Below are 23,773 nucleotides of genomic sequence, written 5' to 3'. Positions count from 1 at the left end.
CTACTATCTATTTTACCTTTTTCTATTCTCCAATTTTTTTTTTTTTTTTCCTTCTTCCCGTCTTTCTTATTTCCTTTTCAAAAAAATAAAACTAGAGGTTGTACATAGAATATATAATTACGTTATGACATGGTTGGTCCTTTTCAAAACTAGTCTTAAAACCCTTTTCTATTCCTTGGCTTTCGCCCCTGCATGAGACTTTGCTCTTGTTTTAGTGTTTCTATTATTGTTTTTTTATTGTTTTTACTGTCTTTTAATGTTTTTATTGTTTTGTTTTATGTTTATGATTAGTCATGTACAGCACTTTGTTGCAACAGTGGTTGTTTTTAAAGTGCTCTATAAATAAAGTTTAGTTCAGTTCAGTTCAGTTCCACTGTATTGTTTTGTATTGTACTAACTTCTAGTAAAATAAACAAACAAAAAAAAATTTGCATTTTGCCACTGTTGCTGTCAGATCATCAACAAAACAAAGTACAGACACCAACTGCTGCAGCAACTCAGCGGGTTAAGCAACATCTCTGGAGAAAAGGAGGCAAGGGACAGGTGTAGGGAAGTATAAACTATTTGCAATTAATGATTTTTGATTGAATTTGCACATCATTGATATCTCCTTTCCTTTTCCATAAGTCACTTTCTCTATCATTCATTATATGACCTGTAGTTCCTTCCTACACAAAACAAAGTACAGGAAATAAATCAAGATCCTTATATCATGCGGTCAGGACAATAACGCAGCTCTTGACGTCAACAAAATGAAAGAGTTGGTTATGTTCCTAAGGAAGTGAGGGGTTGAACACTACCCTGACCTCATTAATGGAGCTGCTGTAGAGATGGTCAATAGCTTTAAGTTTCTAGGTATCCTCTTCAACATCAACCTAACATAATGCCTTCAAATTTCCTCTGCATCTGAGAAAATTCTAAGGATTTTCTCGAACTTCTACAAATGCACGGTAGAGTGTTCTGACGGGATGCAAGTCAGCCTGGTATGGTATCTGCTTTGCTCTTGACTACCTGAACCACAGAGAATGGTGAAACATGCTTGTCATTTCATTCCATTCAATTCATCTTCTCAGTGCATTGCAGCATGAAGGTGAGAAGTATCATCATCGACACAGATGCCTGCCACCTTGGCTACTCCATTTTCTCGCTTCTAGTTTCTGAGATGCAGGAACTTGAAAGCTTGGACATCCAGATTTCAGAACAGCTTCTTCCACACAGCTATCAAACTCCTCAACAAATCATCTCTTTCACAGAGGTGCTGCCATGTGCTCTTACTCTTAACTCTACCACTTTGATTATCCCGTTATTATACTTTTATGCACTATTTTGGAACGCACTACAATCTTGCACTATTCTGTTGTTTTACAACGGTTGTAGTATTTATTGTTATATCTATCATGCTTCTTCTTATTGTGCCTTCAATGTTAGCTGAGATGACTGTCAGTGCCGGTCCTAACTATGACTCTTGCTTGCGGCATCGTAGCTTGCCAACATCTTGGGCCGGGTTGTACATTTTCATGTTATAGTTGGTTAGTTAGTGTAGCGTGGTAGAAGGATTCGCAGGTGTAAAACCTGACAGGGACCGCAACATGAACGCTCCTTCTTTGGCCCCCATCTATCGTGCACTGTTTACTCTGAGTTTCATATGAATAAGGAATTTTATTGCAACTTGTTGTTAAACTACTCTGAATCTGATCTATTTATTTTACAGATTAACTCTGATGACACAAGCTAGAAGAAATAAATAAAACAATGTAGAGTCCACCAACATGTTTACATATCATTGATTTTAAAATGCATTTCCTCCTGAAGGATTTTGAACAGTTTTTCAGGAACTTTAAGTTCTGGAATGCAAATGCAGTACATCCAGTTCTTTCTCTGCCCATTTTGTTCAGTAAACATTTACATCTATCATCTTTATTGGTTTGATGGTTGGTGAATTGATTGCCTTCTAACTACCTATGTAGTTAATCAGTCTATGCTCCTCCAAACTTTCAGCCAAATTAAAATGCCTTTAGAAACAAGGAACTACAGATGCTGATTTACAAAAGACACAAAGTACTGGAGTAGTCAGCGGGTCAAGCAACATCTCTGGAAAACATAGATAGGTGACGTTTCGGGTTCGGACCCTTCTTTACATGGTCTATTTCTCCCATATTATGTCATAGTCAAAGAGTTTAACAGGAGTGGGTAGAGAACCTATTTTCTGTTCCCACTCCTGCACGCTGTGCTCTGAGCACACGGCTCTGACGCAGTGCTCCCCATGCCCCCCCCCCCCCCAGGTTAACCCAAGGTCCTCTCCCAGTACATATCTACTTGGCCTTCCTCATCTTCTGTTTTCAACCTTCTCCTCCTTCGTGATGTCAATGCAAATATGACATCAAGTTTCACATGAACATTCATGACACCAAAATTTATCTCACCAGCACCACTCTTGCCTCCTCTACTAGCTCAGGTTTATCACTTTGTGTGTTTGACATCAAAAAATGAATGAACACTGACATTGGTTTACTTGCCTTTGCAGAGAAACTGGAGGATTTCGCAGATAGTGTTGGTAGTATCTTTACTGTGCTTTGAGGTACCTGCAGGAGATAGTTCAGGTCTCAGGAGTATAGAGGACGGAAAGTATCTCCACTACCTGGTAAGTCCATGAATGTATCAGTTCAGAAGTCTTGATACTCTCAACTTTTTTTCCTTAATTAACAAAAAAAGGTGTGATGTAGCATTAAAGTCAGTGGTGAATATTATCTCTTAGGTCTTGCTTCTCTGAAAGTGGATCATACGATATTGAAAATGGTTCATATCTTACCTGGGTATTGCTGTAAACATTTTATCGTTGGAGGTTCAATGAGAACAAGTGGGTAGAGAACTTCTATTTGCGGATGTGTGTAAGATCCATCCTCTCATGTGCTTCTGAGAATGTCGGCTCTGACTCAGTGCTCGGCCCATGCATCATATGAATATTGCTGAGTTCAGGTTAACATCCCAAGGTCCATATCCCCAGTAAAGAGGCCCTACTGAGGCAGCCTCGCCAGCAGCTGTCTGTCCTTTCACCCTTTTTGTTATTTTTAGTCTGTCTAAAAGTATGTTTCTGGAGGTCTTTTAGTCTTTTTTATGTGGGGGATGAGGCGGGGGGAAGGGGGAAACCATTTTCTCAGTCACTACCTGGTCGAGGATGCATCTATTCTCCGAGCCACGTCTTCTCCGCAATTTCTTGTGGTTTTGGATGGAGCAGTTCCCAAACCATGCTGTGAAGCATCACGATAAAATGTTTTCTACGACGCATCTGTAGAAGTTGGTAAGAGTTTTTGGGGACATGCCGAATTTCCTAAGCCTTGTAAGGAAGTAGCGGCATTGGGTGTGCTTTCTTGGCCATTGCTTCAATATGGCTGGCCCAGGACAAGGTACGGGGGATATTTACACCTAGGAACTTAAAGCTTTCAAACATCTCTATTTCAGCACTGTCAATGTATACCGGAGTATGTGTATTGCTTCGCTTCCTGAAGTTGATATCTATCTCGTTTGTCTTGCTGACATTGAGGGATAGGTTGTTGGCTTGACACCATGTTACGAGGTCCTTGGTGGAATGCCTTAGAAGATTGCATGAACAGAAATTTTCTCAAGCAAAATAGTAGGAAGACTAAGAAAATTGCTTTCTATACCAATTACTAGCCATCAATTGCATCTGACTTTAGTATGAGGTTGAACAAATTGTTTTTAACCTTGCTGACACCAAGTTGACCTTGCAGCTACATAACATACCATCACCCACGTCACTCACTTCCATCAGTGTATTTTGCTCTCTTACTCCCTGCCGCAGCTCATCTACTGTTGAAACTTCCATCTAGAAATCTATTACACCGTCAATTGTGTGAAACACCTTCGGATAATTTACTGTGAAAAAGAATATCAATGCATGTTGTTATTGAGCTTTTCTATATTTTTCATCCTCTGGTAAACAAAATGTTTATGTATAAAGACATATTTTATTCTCCTTAATTTCTTTCCTCAACCATCCCAGGCCAACATGACTGATCAATAACTCAGATGGGGAACCTGCAACGTAAACATTTTTTTAAGGCAACATATTAAAGTATCTAATAGGAGTGTCAATGTAGCCAAATTTGAATGACAGATGCATTGAATTCACTCACAAATGCCAACCATGGCTCAAAGGCACATTATCAGCGCAATTTGCAAGCCAGAAATTGATGATGATGGCATAATCGAATTGAGTGGTAGGAAGTTCCACTACAAGGTAAATGAGCAAGATCTGTTCTTCAGAGCTGCACCATGGTAAAAAAAATACATGTTAAATGAAGAACTATTAGTAAAGGATTCCAATTTAAACTGATCGATCCTTTCTCCTAAATCCAAAATTAATTTTTCTGAACAAGTACAAATTTCATTGTTCCGTTTCAGGACATATGACAATAAAACACTCTTGACTGCTGATAATATTCTCCAACCTGCATTTCATTCGAACTTCATTTTGTGTTCTGAAAACGAGTAAGATTTCTTTCAATGTGATGTAGAAGTCATATTGTATTGTCGAAAAAGTGTATGATTTATTTCAAAATGTTGGAGGTTGAAAATCAGCTACCATCTGGATACTTCTTGTTTCCTTTGATAGGATGCAGGATCAACAGAGGCTCCTCCTTTGGGACCACAATGCACATTATCCTTTGAATTAAGCCAATTTTTCTGCAATAAAATTAATTTATTTCAGTTTTGTAACTTTATTTCTGTATCTGGCAGATTTTTTTTGTGAATAGTATCATCTTTCATAGGTTCTGGAAATATCTCCACTACTTATAGGGGTTGTTCTGCATCCAGACAGAAAATATATTTTCCAACCACATTATGATCCCTCTGGGATCATGAGATAATTTTTCTGTCTGAGGTACATTTTCCAATTCCCTGTGTTGTACAAGTTATGCATGTGGATACTCCTCTACATCACGTGCAATCTGAATAGTTTCATCACTGGGTTTGCCAATTCCTCTTTGTGAGAATTTTTTGATTTCAGATCCAGTCTTCAGATGGAAATATTGTTCAGTCATGACAGCCTTATATGTTCAAGGAATGTATGTGGAAGGAATTATATGTGGAAGGAAACTTGTAGGAGGGCACAAGCTTATTACAGGTTTTATAGTCATGGAGAGATAAAGAACATAAACAGACTATTTGGTCCACCAAATCCACACCAACCTTGGATTACACTAGTGCTACATTAATCCCATTTTTATTCTCCCACATTCCCATCAATGCCACCCTTCCAAATTCCACCACTCACTTACTTGGGTTACTATGGAGCAGCCAATTAACCAACCAACCCACATGTCTTTGGATTTATTCCTGTTTGCGTTTACTATTTCTATCTATCATTTACTTTGAAGGAATGAGAGTTCCTGTTTTTGTAGTTTTTATTCCTTATCAATTTTCCTTTTTTTACTCTCCATCAACCTGATATCATCCAAAATGCTGTTGCCCTTCTGTAAACACCAAGTTCTGTTTACCAATGGCTCTCATTTTTAAAATTCCCAACCTTGACTTCAAATCCCTAATGCTTTAACTCTCTGCAGTGTAATCCCTCCAGCACTACGACGCATTGTGCTCCTCCATTTCTGGCCTCTTGATCAAGTCTGAATTTAATAATTGAACCATTGGTGGCAATTGTTTTTAACCTCCAAGGCACCAAGCCCTGGTTTTCCTTCCTAAATGTGTTTTACTCTTCGTCCTATCTTTCCTGCTTTAGGAAGATCGTCTCTGATCAGACTTTTGGTTACCATCCCTCATAGTTTACAATATGGTTTGGTGCCAAATTTTGGTTGTCAACACTTGTGTATTTATTTAGAACACTTTACATTTAGACATGTTACTTGGATACTGTTGTCCTGATAATAAACAATTATAAGGACAAACCGTACAGTACAGGAACAATCCCTTCACCCCACAATGTCTGTGCCGAACATGATGCCATGACCAATTTTTATATGCCTGTACATAATCCATATACCTTCATTCCCTGCATAACCATATGTGTATCCAGAATTCTCTTGAATGCCACCATCTTATCTGCCACCACCACTACCTGTTAAGGCACCCACCGTCCTGTGTGTAAAAAACTTACCATGCACAGCTCCTTTAAACTTTGCCCCTCCAACCTTAACTATGCCCACTAGTATTTCATAGTTCCATCCTTAGAAAAAGCTTCTGATTGTCCACTCTATCTGTCCACCCTATCTATGCCTCTCCTAGTTTTATACACCTCTATTAGGTTTTGAAATGAGTAGGTATTGCAGAGTAGGTATGAACAGGTCCATTTTTGAGTGGGTACTGCAGGATTTTTTATTGCTTGGATCCCAGTTTATTTTGTTAATGATTTAGTTGATGGGGTTAAATGTGGAGGGATGGGGGCCGCGGAGGGATGGATGGGAGGAGGGATGGGAGGAGGGAGGGCAGGAGATGGGGTAGGGGAGAGAGGGGGAAGAGTGTGGAGGGAGGGGGAGGGAGAGGGGTTTTCCTTCCTAAATGTTTTATCACTAAATCACTCCCTATCACCCCTACTCTCCCTCTATTCCCACACTCTTCCTCCTCACCTCCCCCATTCCCCCCTCCCCCTCCCTACTCCCTCCTCTCCCTCAATTTCCCCACTCCCCTCTTCACCTCCCCAGGATCTCGCCTGTCCTCCGGATCTGGAGAACTTGCTCGTTCACAGAGAGGAACGCAGAACAGGGAGGAGTCAGAGGAGCCAAATGCCAGCGCACGTCGGGGGGGGGGGGGGGGGGGGGGGGGGGGGGGGGCGGGGGTGTTGACGTAACTCGGCCTCGCGATGCCCGCAGCCATTGATAACTGCCAGCTGACAACAGCCCTTTAAAGCCGCAAAGGCAAGACGCGTTCACCCAGGAGCGAGCGTTGACAGCAAACAATCACCGGCTTCTGACTCTCTGGAAACCCCACAGCTGGAATGAGCGCGCAGGGGATGGGAGGGGCGCAAAGGCAGGCGGGGCTTCGCGAGCTAAGCCGGCTGTGAGGAGAAAGGTCAGCGGTAGCGGAACAGAGCTGCAGAACTTATGAGGAGAGTTCAGCGCGTGAGGAGTCGCTGCCCCGAGATCTGTAGAACAAAGAAGCTACAGCGGAATGCAGCTGTAGAATCTTTGTTCTGCAGAACTTTCTCATATTTCTGGGCCTTTAATCCACAGCAGCGGGGGAGCGGGGCCAGGATGCAGATGGGCCTGGATTGGTCGGCATGTGGGCATTGTGACGTCAGCAGCTGGTGAGCGCCGTTTATATTTTAAAAATTGAGTTTTGTGATTAATTTTATTCAAAATCTGGGGAAATAATTGACCAAGGAGTGGATTTCTGAACTCATAAGATAAATCCATACCGAAATTGTAAAAATCTCAGCGTTTTGGCGTTTGGTTTTCAAGGAGATACGTAGCAAAGGCAAAATTCTGTACACCTACACACACACACACACACACACACACAGTTTTAAAAGTACAGGGTATATAGATAATCAGGTTCCCAGAAACTTAAAAATAGACACTTACTAAAGAATCCCCCTAAAAACAAAACCAAGCTGGGCTCATTAAATGACAAAAGGTCTATTCTGAAATGCAACAGTTGGACAAGAAACGGAGGATACATCTTGAGCTTCTGACAAAGGTAAAGGAGTCAAAACATGAAACGTGTACAAAGGAATAGCAGATGCTGTCGTACACTCAGTATTGATGTGGATAGAGAACTGGCTGGCAAACAGGAAGCAAAGATTAGGAGTAAACGGGTCCTTTTCACAATGGCAGGCAGTGACTAGTGGGGTACCGCAAGCCTCAGTGCTGGGACCCCAGCTATTTGCAATATATATTAATGATTTGGACGAGGGAATTGAATGCAACATCTCCAAGTTTGCGGATGACACAAAGCTGGGGGGCAGTGGTAGCTGTGAGGAGGATGCTAGGAGGCTGCAAGGTGACTTGGATAGGCTGGGTGAGTGGGCAAATGCATGGCAGATGCAGCATAAGGTGGATAAATGTGAGGTTATCCACTATGGTGGCAAAAACAGGAAAGTAGACTATTATCTGAATGGTGGCCGATTAGGAAAAGGGGAGATGCAACGAGACCTGGGTGTCATGGTGCACCAGTCATTGAAAGTAGGCATGCAGGTGCAGCAGGCAGTGAAGAAAGCGAATGGTATGTTGGCATTCATGGCAAAGGGATTTGAGTATAGGAGCAGGGGCATTCTACTGCAGTTGTACAGAGTCTTGGTGAGACCACACCTGGAGTATTGCGTACAGTTTTGGTCTCCAAATCTGAGGAAAGACATTCTTGCCATAGAGGGAGTTCAGAGAAGGTTCACCAGACTGATTCCTGGGATGTCAGGACTTTCATATGAAGAAAGACTGGATAGACTCGGCTTGTACTTGCTAGAATTTAGAAGATTGAGGGGGGATCTTATAGAAACTTACAAAATTATTAAGGGGTTGGACAGGCTAGATGCAGGAAGATTGTTCCCGATGTTGGGGAAGTCCAGGAAAAGGGATCACAGTTTAAGCATAAAGGGCATAAAGCATAAAGCATAATCTTTTAGGACCGAGATGAGAAAAACATTTTTCACACTGAGTGGTGAATCTCTGGAATTCTCTAGGAGGCTGCAAGGTGACTTTGATGCCAGGTGATTGGCTATGCATGGCAGAGGGAGCATAATGTGGCCCTTGTGGCTAAAGGGATCATGGGGTAAAAAAGAGGAATGCACGTACAGGATCTGAATGGTGGCCGATCAGGATAAAGGGGAGATGCAAGAGTCAAGAGAGTCATGAGTCACCAGTCATTGAAAGTAGGTGCATTTGGCCCCAGCAGTGAAGAAAGCGAAATGCCGTTTCTGTTGGCATACATGGCAAACAAATTGAGTATAGGACAGGGGCATAATTACTGCAGTTTTACAAAAAACATCCATCACCATTGCTGGAGTATTGCCAAAAAAAACTTATGGTCTCCAAATCTGAGGAAAGACATGTCAGAGTCCAGTCAAAGGGCTGTTCATGGCGATTGTTCACCAGCCATTGATTCCACGCCGGGTGGTCAGGGCACACGGGTCTTGGTGTTAGAGCCCCCTGTGTGCGCTCGCTTGTACCCGCGGCCATTTAGAAGATTGGGGGGGCTCTTATAGTGACTTACAAAATTATTCCAGGAGCTCTTCGCCCCCGCAGGAAGATTGGCGATGGGGAATTCGCAGGTTGCAGGAGCCCCGAAAAGGGGAAATCTCTTAGGACCAGGGATCCGCGGGCTCCCGGCGCCGCTGTCCGCAGAATCCTGGAATTCTCAGCCACCGAAGGTAGTTGATGCAGTTCATCGGCTATATTTAAGAGCAGCAGTTAGATGTGGTTCCTCCACCGCTAAACCGATCAGGGGGTATGGGAGAAGCTCCGCGACGGCAATGGTTGGATGCACCCAGCCATGATCATCCTGTTGAATGGCGCTCCTCGTTGCGGCCTCAACGACTACGGAACCTGCACCTAAAGGTCTATGTTTCTAGTACAGGGAGATAGACACAAAATGTAGGTAGGTATGTTACAATACTTACCTATTCTGCCACTGGCATTGTGCGCGATTTTGGCGCCTTTGAGGGGGGGGGGGGCGGAGTTAAAACACTTTTTTTTCCTATCCTGGATTATATTTGGTTGGAGTGCAAGCTTTTGCTGAAGAATCGTTCTGACGATCGTTCTGTGTATTTTTTTTTTAATCACCCGACTAGTTCAGCGCTGGAGTCATTTTAAAATCAGCTTCTAAATCCGTCAACGCCGACAACGGGGACAGATTTCAAGGTGACAGGTAAAAGAAAGCCGTTTATTTTTATGTATAAATGTGGTCCTTAAGATGTCTTTAGTTCACATTTTAACTTGCGAAACGGTGATTTAGTCCTCATACGAACCGGCATGCTGATATGGGGAGTCTAAATCACCACAACGTTCCAAATGATCGCGTTCCAGAAAAACCCACTCGCAAGATTATTTAAATGGCCATTAATTTACAGGTATTAAACATTAAATTCCTTCCATTTGGCCTATAAATCCATGACAATGAGATTTAAAAATTATTTTATATTGTGAATTCTTGTGTGAATGTTATTTGGACACTTAGGCTATTTAAAAATGTTAATCTATTCTTAAGAAATTGATAGATGTTTGGATCTAGTAATTGAATTTTGTAATTAGCTACAATTAGGTAACTAATAATGTTTTAATTTCAAGTCATCTAAGTAAGATTGCTTGATATTTGTTTCAGAATGCTTCAATCTATAATAACTGAAATTTTATTTTAGTGCTCTTAATTTTTAAGAAAGTTATGGCCATTTGACTGTCCTCGATCACAGCTTTTGTGTTAAGTCAATGGAAAAGCAATAGGGAACAAGATGCTAATTTCCGAGTATGAAAATGGCCATAACATTTTTTAATACTGAAGATATGAAAGTGAATTAGGTGTCAAATTAAACTTCTTTTTATGCTTTATCTGATGGGATAAATTAAAGACTTGATTTTTAAAATCTCAAAATTTTGTAATATTGCTAAAAGGTCTATTCTGAAATGCAACAGTTGGACAAGAAACGGATGATACATCTTGAACTGACAAAGGTAAAGGTGTCAAAACATTAAACGTGTAAGAAAGAACAGCAGATGCTGTCGTACACCGAAGATAGACACCTAATGCTCAGCGGGACAGGCACCGTCTCTGGAGAGAAGGAATGGGTGAGGTTTCTGGTCGACATCCTTCTTCAGTTACACAACTTTAAATGCTTCGCTCTACACAGATGAATCTGCCAGCTTCCAGCATTTTCTGTGTTTTTACCGACCGGCGGTGCTCTGCTGTGGACCGACGACACTCACATCAATCACAGGGACAAAGCGGGGTGGTCACGTGGGGCTCCTTCCGCGCCGTTAGGGGCGGGCCGTTGCTCGCGCGCCCACCGCGCGGTGGGGGGGGGGGGGGGGGGGGGGGGGGGGGGCGGCCTTAGGAGTATGACGTGGAGGGGCGTGGCCGCCGATCGGCTGCCATTTAAAGCGGGAAGCGGCTGCCGATCGGGAGAAAATCGTGGCCATGTACTTGTGTGTGGGTAGTAATGCGGCAAGCAAGCGACTATGGAAGAGCGGGAGGTGAGTGAAGATGTGGAAAGGGGTTGAGTGACTGAGGAACAGGGGCGAGTGACTGAGGAACGGGGGCGAGGTTGAGGGACGGAGGAATTGATGAGTGCAACGTTAACTGAGGGGAAGATGCCAGTTGGTGAATGGGGATGTGAGGAGGATTGGACAACAACTGGCTTCTGGGGCTCTTCCCAGTGTACGCGGCTCTTCCATCCCCCTCCCCATTCGGCCGCTGTTCTCTTGATCTCCGGGCAGCCCCCCTCCTCATCCGTGTCCCCACCCAGCCGTTCTTCCACCTTCTCCCCAAACGACGCCGTCGTAATCCCCGTTTCTAGCCGTGTTTCCCCCACACTCTTCCCAGCCGTTCTCTGCAGTTCCCCCGATCCCCCTCCACCCCTTATTCTGGCCCCGTCGTCCTCCTACTCTGGACCGTTTTTCTCTCTCTCCTCCCCCCCCCCCCCCCCGAACTCCTCGCCGTTCCCACCAACGCTCCTTCCCCCCCCCTCACCTCCCGACCCCACCGTGACTAAGAGGTTGATCGCGGGATATGGCTGCCTTGGTGTCTGCTCTCCCTCGTTGCCGACAGTAATACGTTGCCTTTGTCTGATCCGTTGATTGCATGTCTGAGGGGAGTCTGGGGATTGGGTGTGGGTCAATATTAATTTACGCACCAAGCATCCTCCAAAATCAATAGCTCCTGAAGTGATGTATAAACTGCTGCCTTGACCCCGAGTATGATATTTACCAGGTTGCAACTGGTTTTCGCATCGTGCTGATCCACACGTACGCACTGGGGTTTGTCCATGAAACCGAAAACCAAATGTAAATTCGCCAGAAATCCAAATTCCTTTAAATCTAAACCTGGATTTCAATATATCTGTGTAAGTGACATGTGACTTCACTGGATCGTCGTTTAATTTCGAGCAGATTATAGCAAAAGTCGTATAAACGACGATTAATGTCAAAGGCACTCCTTCGTGCTCGTCTTGTAAACGAGTTGACTATGAAACATGGTCACAAATTAAGAAATCTATAATTTCCAGTTACATATTTTCAATATGAGCATAGGTCTGGTGGGGAAAAAAGGCTGGCAATTCCTTTGTGTGATCGGACATTTTGCTGCTGCTTCATCGACGGTAATTTCCTTGGTCCGGGGGGGAGGGGAGTAGAGGATCGCGGAGCGGTTTTTTCCCCCTTCAACGCCATTAAACTGGTTTGTACTCTTGTTACAAGATAATGTCAACGCTTTGTCAGATTCCAGGAACTCTAATAGATTGCAGATTATTTTGATGGTGTCATTTGCATTGTAGCCATCTGTGTTGCTCACTGGTGATGTTAAATAAACACTCTTATCAAATTATCAAACTACCAAAGAGCAGGACCTACACAGTAAATTTCAGGCCTCTGGGTAGTGTTGTAGAGCAGAGGGATCTTTATTATAGCGATAATTCTTCTGCCATCAGCTGTGGAGGTTTCATTTGCCTGCCAGTCCCTTTGTGATTAGTAAACTCACCAGTACTCTCCTAATGATGGTCCCCCAACAGTTGATTTTGGTAAGCCTAAGGGTTGGCTGATGTCTCTTTAACAGTTTTATTCTGGATTCCCAGTCTCACAATGGCTTATTTGACTTTCATTGGCACAACTTTGGTCCTCGTGTTGATAAACGCCACTAAAAATTTCCAAATGGAAAGACAAGGTGCTGAGAGCTCTCTTATACCTGCATAAGGAGGCAATTAAACACAACTGAGCAATTATAAAATCCTGTGACGCCATGTGTCCCAGACATTATGGTGCCCTGAAATGGGGGGGGAGGGACGGGACTATGTATGAACACAGCTGTAATTTCTATATGGTAAAACGAAAATGTATAAAAATGGCCTTTATTAAAATGTGACAATGTGCACTTTAACCACATATGATTTTTTTCCTATTACAAATCTCAGATTGTGGAGTACAGAGGCAAATAAATAAATGATTGGTCTGTCCCAAATATTATAGAGGGTACTGTAGAAGTACTGGTGCATGGGTAGATGCTGGCCTTGATGTGCAGACAGTGTGTTTGGCGAAACCGCTGTCTAATCTACACACAAACTGTACACTGCAAGGGTCATGAAGCGAGTGGGTATGTCCTTTAATTCTGAGGGCATGACCTCTAATCCTAGACTCTCCCACTAGTGGAAACATCCTCTTCACATCTACTCTATCCAAGGCTTTCACTGTTAGGTACGTTTCAATGAGGTCCCCCCTCGTACTTCCAAACTCCAGCGAATACAGGCCTAGTGCTGTCAAACGTTCAGCATATATTAGTCATATGCTTTCATAGACAATTGGTTGGCAGATTGGAAACAGTAGGTATGAACAGGCATTGGTTCTGGCATTTTTGATTGACAGGCAAAGGGCACTGCAGGATTTATTGCTTGGATCCCAGCTTCTTATTAATGATTTAGAACTCAGCAGATTGAGCAGCATCTGTGGAAACTAGTGAATAGTGGGCAGTCTGATTCAAGATCTTGCATGAGGTCCCAATGTCGGGAGTTGATGCAAAAGTTTTGCCTCAATGGATGCTGTTTGATACACTTGCCAGGGATTAAAACCACTTTTTCTGATTCCCAACGATAATTAAGGTGCTAATAGAACAGCATGAACACAGGCGGTTGGGGATAGAAAACTAATTTGAGGTGCTGTCTGCTATTCCCAATAAATTGATAACATTCAATTTAAGACTGATGTTTCATGTTCAGTTTAGTTTATCTGTGCATGAAGTAAGCCATGATCGTAAAGGTGCACGTAGTACGTTTATTAAAGTACATTTATATGGTGGCAAGACTGCCAGAATGTGGAGAATAGGATTAGGCACTATGTCATGAAATAGTAAAAGTCCCGTGAGTGCTACTTGCATCTGAAATCCAGCATTTAAAAAATGCCGTTTAAAGAATTGGGTGCAGAATTACAGGGTGGCAGACATGCTGTATGCACTCTCCTGCACGTACAGTTAATGGTTTTATAATTCACAGCTGCCCAGTAAACTGAGTGCTAGGTGTCAGATGGCATTGGTTCTGGCAATTTTTTCCTTTCAGGTGTGAATATTTGTAATTATCTTCTGCTTTTGAGGATTCATATCTGAGAATTGCTGGGAATTATGTTATATTCTGTTACCACAGACTTTGATTTAGGTTGAGATTAGGGCACGGGGTGGGGTTTATCATGTTTATATGCTACTGAAGAAAGTAAATTCACATTTTGGCGCAGAAAATGCAAATGGCCTGGTTGTTCTTGGCAACAATCCCTTAAAATAAATACTCTAGTTTCTGCTGTGTGGCAGTGAGTGGTGTGTATGGTTTACTGGTCTAAGCTTTCAGCCTGACCTGGTGGTAAACGATAATGTGCCTCGCCTTTTGAGAACACGAATGAACCTTTTTTTTTAACTAGTCATTTAACATACTAACCTCTTATGACTATACAAATTGGAAGGGGCAAAACATCAAGTATGCTTTGCCGCTTTAATATGATTGTAGGTGATGTGATTATAACCATTGGAAGTAGAACTGTTATTGCATTGCATAAATACTATGGAATATTCTAAGGCTGAACAATATAAATTGAATTTATTTCTAAATCATGTGCTGTATGTTTGAATTCTAGGAGTTTTTTGACCCTCTGTGCTACTCCTACTCAACACAAAACTGAAGAAACTCAAGATTCATTGAATACTGCAAAGGCTAATAAGTGCTGTGCTGAAAACACAGTGCAGCACAAGACGAATTCTAGTCCCTGTGCCAGTCAAAGAATGCTGCGACTCAAATTGAATGAGTTGGACAGAGAATATCGGACCTTGCAGGCAAGTCTTACTTTGGCAGAAATTGCGACAAAAATAGAATCTGCAGCCAAGCCTCTATTTGCTACCATGTTTTTAACCCATGCGTGCACACTTTCACTAGTTAGAAGTTGCTCACCTGGTGAAATTCAGTGCTTGATAGTAACTTTATAATGGGAACAGTTATTTGCTGTCAAAAGTTGTATCGTAAAATTAAGTTTTAGGTTCTATAATCTATTTTGTAGTAATTTCAGATGAATAATTATGCATAGACAGGTCTGCTACTGATTTTCTGGCAACTGGTGGCTCATCCCCTCCAATCTGGACAAAATTAGATGACCACACATAAAATCCACGCACCCCTCCCCAAAATGTGGTACCTAGGCCAGGGGAGCTGGTTAATCTCTACATCATCTGGATTTCTGCAGCTGATCGGTAGGTTGGACTTGCCACCTGTAGCCGGGCTTTAGAACTCTAGCCCGGCCAGAGCCCGCAGATCCGTTCCCATAGCCAACTTTGCGGGCCAGTATGCTGGCTCACTGACAGCCTCAGTGGACTGTTCCGGTACTATTGGACTACTGAGGCCGTGACCTCTGGTCTAGCAAGACTGATATCCAGAAAGGCTCTGGAGCCAAGGGTGCTGGAAATTTGATGGTGGGCCTATCCATTTATTACAAATTTGGTGAATGCTGTGTGTCATGTTCTTCTCCACCCACATACCCAGTCTCTCCTCTCCTGATATCTCTCTGTACCCCTGTTACAACCGACACTGACTCCCAGCTTAGTATTGTCAGTAAACGTAGATGAGGGAATCTGGGTTCAAAGCATTTTTTTGTAGATTACGAACAGCAGTGGTCTCTGCTGCAATGAGTTGTGACAGCCCCCCAATAAATTCTTATTTTCTCTTTTATACATTCACTGATTCTTAGTTCACACCAATATTTTCCACCCCCCATACCGTATTCCCTAAATTTGTTTAATAATCTTTGTTTAGTTTTAGAGATACAGCGTTGAAGCGGGTCCTTTGGCCCAACGAGTCCACGCCAAACATCGATTTCCTATACTGTAGTTATCCCACTTTTGCAACTTGCACACTAGAGGCAATTTACAGAAACCAATTAACCTACAAACTTGCATGTATTTGGAATGTGGGAGAAAACCGGAGCATCCAGAGATCTACCTATGCTGTCACAGGGAGAATGTACAAACTCCACAGAGGCAGCACCCGTAGTCACGATTGCACGAGGGTGTCTGGTGCTGGTGTGATGCTTTATAAAAGATCTCCTGAAAGTCCAAATGCACCAGCTCTAGTGGCTTGCCATTATTTTTCTAGTTGTAATCTCTGGAAACACTACTTGATTTGTATACATGATTTCTCTTATAAAACAGCCCAATTATATTATGCCCTATTTATCTCTTGCATAATACTAGATGCCATCAAATTCCCCTGCCACTGATATGAGGCTAACTGTTGTATGGTTCAGTATCTTTCTTCCTCCTCTGCTACTTTCTTATCAGATGGAACCATGTTAAAATCTATGGGTCTTTGGAGGAAGCTGACAATTGATGCATCCACTCAAATCCAATTAGTTTATTTTGTATCTGTCTGGGTAGGACATGGTTCAGAAAATTCTTGCTCCATGCATTATCCTGATTGTTATGTATGATTGTCAGTATAATATTACTCATGTTTACACTCTGAACTAGTACCTATTTGTCTGAATACCAGTATTTGTGAAGCTATAAAATCATAGTTTGGGGATGCACATAAAAACAAATCTTTGTAACCTTCCTTGAATACAAAACATATCTTATTTGCTGAGCCAGATAATGTTGGTGTTTTGATTAGATGTTGCAATCTACCTCAGTTGTGTGACTTTGTCTCGGGAATTATGTAATTCCAGCAAAGGTCATGCCCAGAGGCTACAAGGTTGAATGGCATAGGAATTTATAAGATTCTTGCTAAGTTCCAAGAATAAATTATTCATTAGTAATATTTGGATTGTGCCTGGAAAGTTATGCTGAGCAATTTGCTGCTTAAAGCAGATTAAAAGAATGCAAATATCTGTTGGGAATAAATACAAGTTTTTGAAGCAAGTGGATGCATGGCTGAACGTTGAAGTAATGGAAAACTAGCAAAACATACAAAAACACTTTTTCATGTCACTCTACTTTATTTTGCAACTTTGCTGGCCACATGGAAGGACCTTGTATCTTTCACAGAAGCCATTAAATCTCTGACTGCCTTTTGGTGGTACAGTATTTGATTTGATCAGTCATCTGCATACCATCATTTGAAAACAAAAAAAACTGCAGATGCTGAAAATATGAAATGGAAATAAGTTCCTGAGGCAAAACTGTGATAAGGCACTTTATACTAGTGCCTTTACAAAGAAAAGTGAAATAACATTTTAGGTGCTGGAAATAATTAGCCGGCCAGGCAGTTTCTGCACTTTTCAACGGTACAGGTGCACAACCTTTTATCCGAAAGCCTTGGGACCAGACACTTTTCGTAATTCGGAATTTTTCGGCTTTCGGAATGGAAGATTTTTAGCATAGATTTTAACGGCTGGCTCAGTAGTAGTGCTCGGCTCATATCCGCAAGGTCGCGAGTTTGCGCCTCGATCCCGGCAGTTGCTCGAGCGCGAGTTTGAGTCTTCAATGTAGTTTTTTCTTGCAGAATAGGAGAGAATAGGGAGGGTTAGGCTGGGATCATTCCCTGCGAGATGATCTTAGTGCGGGAGACAAGTGTAGGAGAGGTGTACTGACTGTGGGCACAACTTTGGAAGTGATTGCCCACCATTCTCAAAAGCCGCCGTCTCCCTGTCCCTGGGATAGCAGGGGGCGATCAAACAGCACAATACCCACCACCCCCTCCAACTCCAGAGGAATCTGCTCCCCGATGGGCCGCTACGGCGACAAGTGGCAGTTCGCCCACAGCCCGAGCTGCGCCACCCCAAGAACAAGACGTACCTTGCACACCATCAGCTTCTGCCCCTACGGGGAGCGTGTTCCTCTGGAGTTGGAGCAGGGCTGGGCTGGAGTTGCTGATCTGAGATCTCCATGCTTGCAGTGGGCCTGGGGGTCGGTGTCCCGATGAGAGGGCGCAGCTCAGGCTGTGGGCGAACTGCCACTTGTCGCCGTAGCAGCCCATCGGGGAGCGGCTTCTGGTGGTCCTGACGTCTCCGGCCAGTTTGCAGTTTTCCTCTGGAGTTGGAACGGGGCTGGGCTGCTGCTGGCTGTGCGTCTCTGGGATCTCCGTGCTTGCAGTGGGCTTGGGGGTCGGTGTCCCGTTGGTCCTGACGTCTCCAGTGACTGGCACTGACCTGCTGGCATCGCCAATGTGAAGACAGTGCAAAGCCCCCGCACCGGTGCAATGGCCGGGAAGCAGAGGGGTGTAGGTGGGGTGAAACTGAAGGGAGCAACAATCTGCTGCTGCCTGCCCGCTGAGTTAAAAAGTTCCCACACAAGACTCACGATACACTGTGTATCGTGAATCTACCGTGGGAACTTTTTAACTCGGCGGGCAGGCAGCAGCAGATTGTCAATTATTAACCCTCCCGCGCAATATACCCTCACCTTCTCTTTTATGAACGGGGATTTAGTTCCCCTTTCTTCGAGGACCAACCGGAGGTTCCGCTGTCACCTCTGCGGGTTGCCCTCGGTGAACGTCTTCAAGGAGTTTTCTTCAAGGACCGAAAAAATGTCCGCTGTTTCGGAGCTTTTCGTTATTTGGAATTTCCGGATAAAAGGTTGTGCACCTGTACTAGAAAAGACCATTGGCCTGAAATCCAAGACTTTTTCCATTTTTTAATTGAATTGAAAGATGCAGCGTGTCGCAGACTTAAGGCAATGGCCTTCTGAAAGATCACTGACTTGCGGCAATGGCTGCTTCTCTCTGCAAAGTCTAAATGACTTGCTGAATATCTCCGGCTTTTCTAACTATTGTATGCATGTCTTATCCACAGCACATTTAATTTGTCATTGGCTGATGAAATTACAAATGCTTTAAATTCAACAGTTCAGATTGTTGATTATTGGCCAGCAAGACACACATTTACTTTCAAGATGCTTAATAGAAGCATTACATTTGTCATTGTTGATTTTGATTTGCCTTATTGACAATAAACGATCGCATGTAATATGATATACAGGTAAACGTTTTTGTCTTTTTATGGTATTGGAACAAATTTTTAATTTTATTTTGTTGCGGTTAGTTTGTAATTAGCTCCCAAATAAGGAATTGTATATAGTTTTAACACTGGTGTGAGCAAATGTTACTTGAAAGTGATATTTAAAGTGTGCTGGATTATAACCTTGCATTCTAATAATTGAATTGTATTCCTGAAGCCAAATTTCAGGCCTATGTGGAACATCAGAAGTTTGGATTCTGCACCGGACCATCCGAATGCTATCTGCAGTGACTTGCAGCATCAAGGTGGATGAGCGATTGTTATGAAACCCGAGTTGCAGGGGCTCGGATTCTTGAAGTTGAAGGTGTGTTGTCAGGAGTTTGTTGAGAACAAGCTCTTGATTCTGAACAAATCAAGCCAACTTCATGTGGGGAAAATGGTGGCAAACTGGGAATTGGTTGCAATTTTTTAGGAAGCAACTTTACTGAGTAACTTAAGTTAATATTTTATGTAAGTTGCATTGCACTATATATGTTAAATATTATCGGTGTTAAATTGCGCGTTTTCCTGATCTGCCTGTGTTTTTCAAGTGTCATTTTGACAGAGTCAGATTATTAGCACACTCTATTGTATGAGCCAGTCTGCGATTGGCTCATACAATAGAGGCAAAGGACAAAACCTTTGATTTTTGTGCTTCAGCTGATCATTGATGGATAATCATAGAGAAGTAAAGCGCAGTAACGGGCCCATCAACGCACCACGTCCATGCTAACTAGTTTGTCCATCCAATTCCATTTGCCCACGTTGGATTCATTGAGCTAAACGGCAGTGTCATTTGCCCTTCATGGCAACTTGTCCATGCTGACCAAGTTTCCCAACTCTGCTCGTCCCAGTTGCCAGAGCCTGGCCCATATCCCTCCCAATTTTTCCTTTCTAGTATCTTTCCGATGTCAGAATTGTACTCTTACCATTTCTTCTGGCAGTTCATTCCATATATGCATTTGCCTTTGCATGGAAAAAGTAAACCTTTGTATTGGGTCCCTTTTAATGTTTTCTCTTGCCTTAAACCAATGCCCCGTAATTCCGCTGGGAAAAACTAATTATTCACTGCTACATTGGGGGGGGGGAAATACCATCTAGCCTCTTATAATTCATTCTCCAGAACCAGTAACGTCCTCTATAGCACGATTTCTATGCTTTGCCTATTTAAGAGTCTGTCTAAATACTTTGTAAATATGGCAATTGAGGATATTTGCACTGTTTCCTCTGGCAGAGTGTACTAGATATTGAGTGCTGTCCGATTGGTCGGGGGTGGCGGGACTTGATTGCCTCATGATTCCCGTTAAAACTTAAAGTTGTATGCTCTTGTTTTTGAACCCTTCCCACTATCTCTGCATCCCATAATTTTATGCATTTTTTATTAGGTTGCACCTCTGCCCCTTTGCTTCAGGGAAAACAAGCCCTGCTTGTCTATTCTATCCATAACTCTTATCCAGTCAGCTTCCTGGTGAATCTCCTGCAACCAGCACAATTGCACCGTTCATGGAGTGTGATAACCAGAACTGCACACAATACTCTAAAATGCAGCTAAGCTTGTGTTTTGTTAACGTTGCAACAAAACATCCAAACCCTTGTGGTCTGTTCCCTGATCTATGAAGGCAAAACTGCCATATGTCTTCATCATATTCACCTGTGGTGGTTTATTGAATGATTGTTTTTTTATCCCTCTAGATTTCTTCAGCTGCATACTGAATATTTGGAAAATATATTGAACTGCGCACATTTCCAACTCGATAGTGTTTGTTTTGAAAGACTGAAGTATTAGTATTTTACAGAATGATCATTGAACAATTTGAGGAAATAGGTGATATGGGCTTAAAACAAGCATCCCTGAATAAAGTATAATTGCCTTGAAATGGAACCCAATGTATATTTTGGAATCTTAACTGTATGAACTTTTTCTACAAAAATATATTTTAAGTGTTTGTTTAATCTCGTGTTTGGTTTTGTAGGAGAATTATAAAAGGGTTTTAGCCCATGCTGAAGACACCAATAGGCGAGTTCGAAAAAGTGTAGAAGATGCCAGAATATATGGTGAGAAGATTTTCTAGTGTAAATTTTTGTACGGCTTGAGAATTAATGTAAGGATTTCCTGCAAAATAATGACTAATAGCTACAATAGAACAACTTCATAATCTTATCAATATAAAATGAGTTGAAAGTGAGATTTGGATGTTATTGCAGTGGGATAAAAGCATGGAATGTCACAATTTGATTTAATAGGAACCTGAGGGATACCCTTTTCACACAAAGGGTGGTGGGTGTATGGAACTAGTTGCTGGAGGAGGTAGTTGGGGGAGGTACTATCACAATGTTTAAGAAACATTTAGACAGGTATATGGATAGGACAGGTTTAAGTAAGGAAGTTTATTGGCCAAGTATTCACATACAAGGAATTTGCCTTAGTGCTCCGCCCACAAGTAACAACATGACATTAGAGGAATATATGGGCCATATACAGGCGTGGGACTAGTGTAGGTGGAGCATATTCGCTGATGTGGGCTAGTTGGGCTGAGGGGCCTGTTTCTACTCTGTAAGACTATGTGATTCTAATTGAGAAAACAAAAAGGTGCAATCAAGTCACATGGACTAATAATCTCAAGACTCGTCGGTGCAGATGGGGAATTTAAATTTGGTTGGAATAAAGAGCCTAATTGCTGTCAGATTCACCAGTATATCTCTGGAATGGGCTTGACTCTTAGCTGCCTTCGGCCAGCCAAATGGTGTAGGGGCAACTAGGGATTGAAGTTTAGCTTGTTTCCTGGTTTCTCCTGATACAATTGAAGATACTTTGGTATATGTAAAAAAGTGATTAAGATGTGAGTACAGAAAAAAATGGACCACTGACATTCAAATTTGTGAAGAAGGGGAATAAGGTTATCTTGTGCCTACGGTTTTTTTTAAATTAGTTAATATGTTTTGGAATGCATGTTAATGCAGATTATTGTGCTCGGAGATTTATTGGAAATCTTAGTTTGTGTTGATCTAGTTCCAATTAGAAGATTCTACAATTTGGATGTTTTTACAGAAGCTTTATTTTGCCTCACTAGGTATCCATAGTTTTTGCAAAGATATCCTGGCAGTGGCTGATTTGCTGGAGAATACAACACAGGAGGTAACTGAGATGGAGCAGGCTAATACTAATCCAACAATGAAGAACCTCCACGAAGGATTGTACTTGATAAATGAGAAATTATGCAATATATTTGTCAAGTATGGGTTGGAAAAAATGAGCTCCATTGGTGTCAAGTACAATTCAGCGGAACATGAAATTGTTTTGCGTGTTCCATCTGTGGAAGCTTTACCTGGCACTGTAGTAAAAATAGAGCAAGAAGGCTATAAGCTTCACGGTAGAATCCTAAGAACTGCACAGGTTGGGCTGGCTATTGAAGCTCAGCCACATTTAAAAAAAGGCAGAAATGGGTCTTGACAAATGCATGATGGTCACAATGATTAAGAGAACTATAATTTATGAAAAGCTTACTGAGGTTTTTTGGTATCCTGTGCTTCTTATGGCTAGCTAGAGTGTATTAGGCTTTAAAATGATAATGATTTGGCTTTGGTGCAAACTGGGAGAAAGTATGAAACTTTACAACTTCGTAAGTGCTTTCCATGGAAATGGCTAGGCCACTTTCATGCATGCACTAAAATCAAACCAAATTGACTTCCTACAGTACTTGAAGCTAGGGGCCTTCCTGAAATTGATATTTTCTCCCTGTCATTGCCAAAGACCCACTTGTTGTGTCCATTCACTTGTTGTGAATGGCAGATGAAAATGGAAAAGGACACTTCCCAGACAATGCTTCCAATCAACAGTTGGACCCTAAAAGAATTGTGGGTGTGCTCTTATTTACAGTGATTGTAGCTTTGGTAGAATTTGCCTTACCATGGGGGGGGGGGGGGGGGGGGGGGGTATTATCTTACTTATGATTACTGCCCAGTAATCAAATTCATAGTGCCCTTGTGGAGTTAAACTTCATCTACACAGTGAAGAGATGAGCAATTCCCTATGGTTGCATTGGGTGGTCAATGGGTAATCTGTTGTGTGCAGTACAAAAGGGACTCTTGACCTGCATCCCATTTTTTAATAAGGGTTACATTTCTTTAGACTGCTTTTGGAGCTGTAATTTGATACTAAATTGTCGCTGGAGAGAGCTAAATAGAATATGGAGGAATTACATATCTGTAAAGAAGAAAACCACACAATGTCGCTAATTTTTCTGAATTGATAATTTTGCTGCTGTTACATCTTGACTGCTACTGTTTATTTCCTGTGCTCTTAATTTAAGTGAAGCAATTTGTTCAAAAGTTTGTTTAAATAAGTCCTGTCACTCTCCATCACTGATTTTGGAAGTGTGCACTTGGTTATTCGTTTTTATATATATTTCACTTGAATTTCGGCTTGTAAGAGCCCATTTTGTACTTCCATGTAAAATTGCATTTTTCGTCCTGATCTGTGGGCAAAATAGTATGTTATTTATTACAGTGATGTTAAACTGTAAATGCATTTATAACATACCATGACGTGCAAGATTTTATTTTTTGTAATCAAATATTGTAGGTATGTTAGTGAAAATTGTAATATATTTGTACCATATCTGGATTATTTTGTCATTTATGTAGAC

General features: G+C 42.1%; 1 protein-coding gene across 2 annotated transcripts; it reads left to right on the top strand.

Annotated features, from left to right (window-relative positions):
- Positions 1-11,024: 11,024 nt before the first annotated feature.
- Positions 11,025-23,049, top strand: LOC129701659 (grpE protein homolog 2, mitochondrial-like). Of its 2 annotated transcripts, none has more exons than XM_055642992.1 (4): positions 11,025-11,153; positions 14,784-14,979; positions 21,101-21,182; positions 22,199-23,049. In XM_055642992.1, exons 1-4 carry the CDS (start codon positions 11,098-11,100, stop codon positions 22,576-22,578), a joined length of 714 nt encoding a protein of 237 aa, XP_055498967.1. In that variant the 5' UTR covers positions 11,025-11,097; the 3' UTR covers positions 22,579-23,049. The 2 variants fall into 2 exon arrangements, with proteins under 2 accessions (XP_055498967.1, XP_055498968.1); XM_055642993.1 differs by lacking the exon at positions 11,025-11,153 and adding an exon at positions 19,306-19,393 and having other exon boundaries at positions 14,841-14,979.
- Positions 23,050-23,773: the final 724 nt, after the last annotated feature.

Source organism: Leucoraja erinacea, chromosome 11 (genome assembly GCF_028641065.1).
Source record: "Leucoraja erinacea ecotype New England chromosome 11, Leri_hhj_1, whole genome shotgun sequence".
NCBI lineage: Eukaryota > Metazoa > Chordata > Chondrichthyes > Rajiformes > Rajidae > Leucoraja > Leucoraja erinaceus.
The sequence above is the reverse complement of the archived record's forward strand: the minus strand, read 5'-3'. Positions and strand labels throughout refer to the sequence as shown.

What these genes read in the sequence shown, in the direction of transcription:
- LOC129701659 (XM_055642992.1), top strand. Translation starts at nt 11,098, where the DNA reads ATGTACTTGTGTGTGGGTAGTAATGCGGCAAGCAAGCGACTATGGAAG. An exon ending in CGACTATGGAAGAGCGGGAG is followed by an intron (nt 11,154 to 14,783) that starts GTGAGTGAAGAT and finishes TTTGAATTCTAG; the next exon opens with GAGTTTTTTGACCCTCTGTG. An exon ending in AGAAGATGCCAGAATATATG is followed by an intron (nt 21,183 to 22,198) that starts GTGAGAAGATTT and finishes TTGCCTCACTAG; the next exon opens with GTATCCATAGTTTTTGCAAA.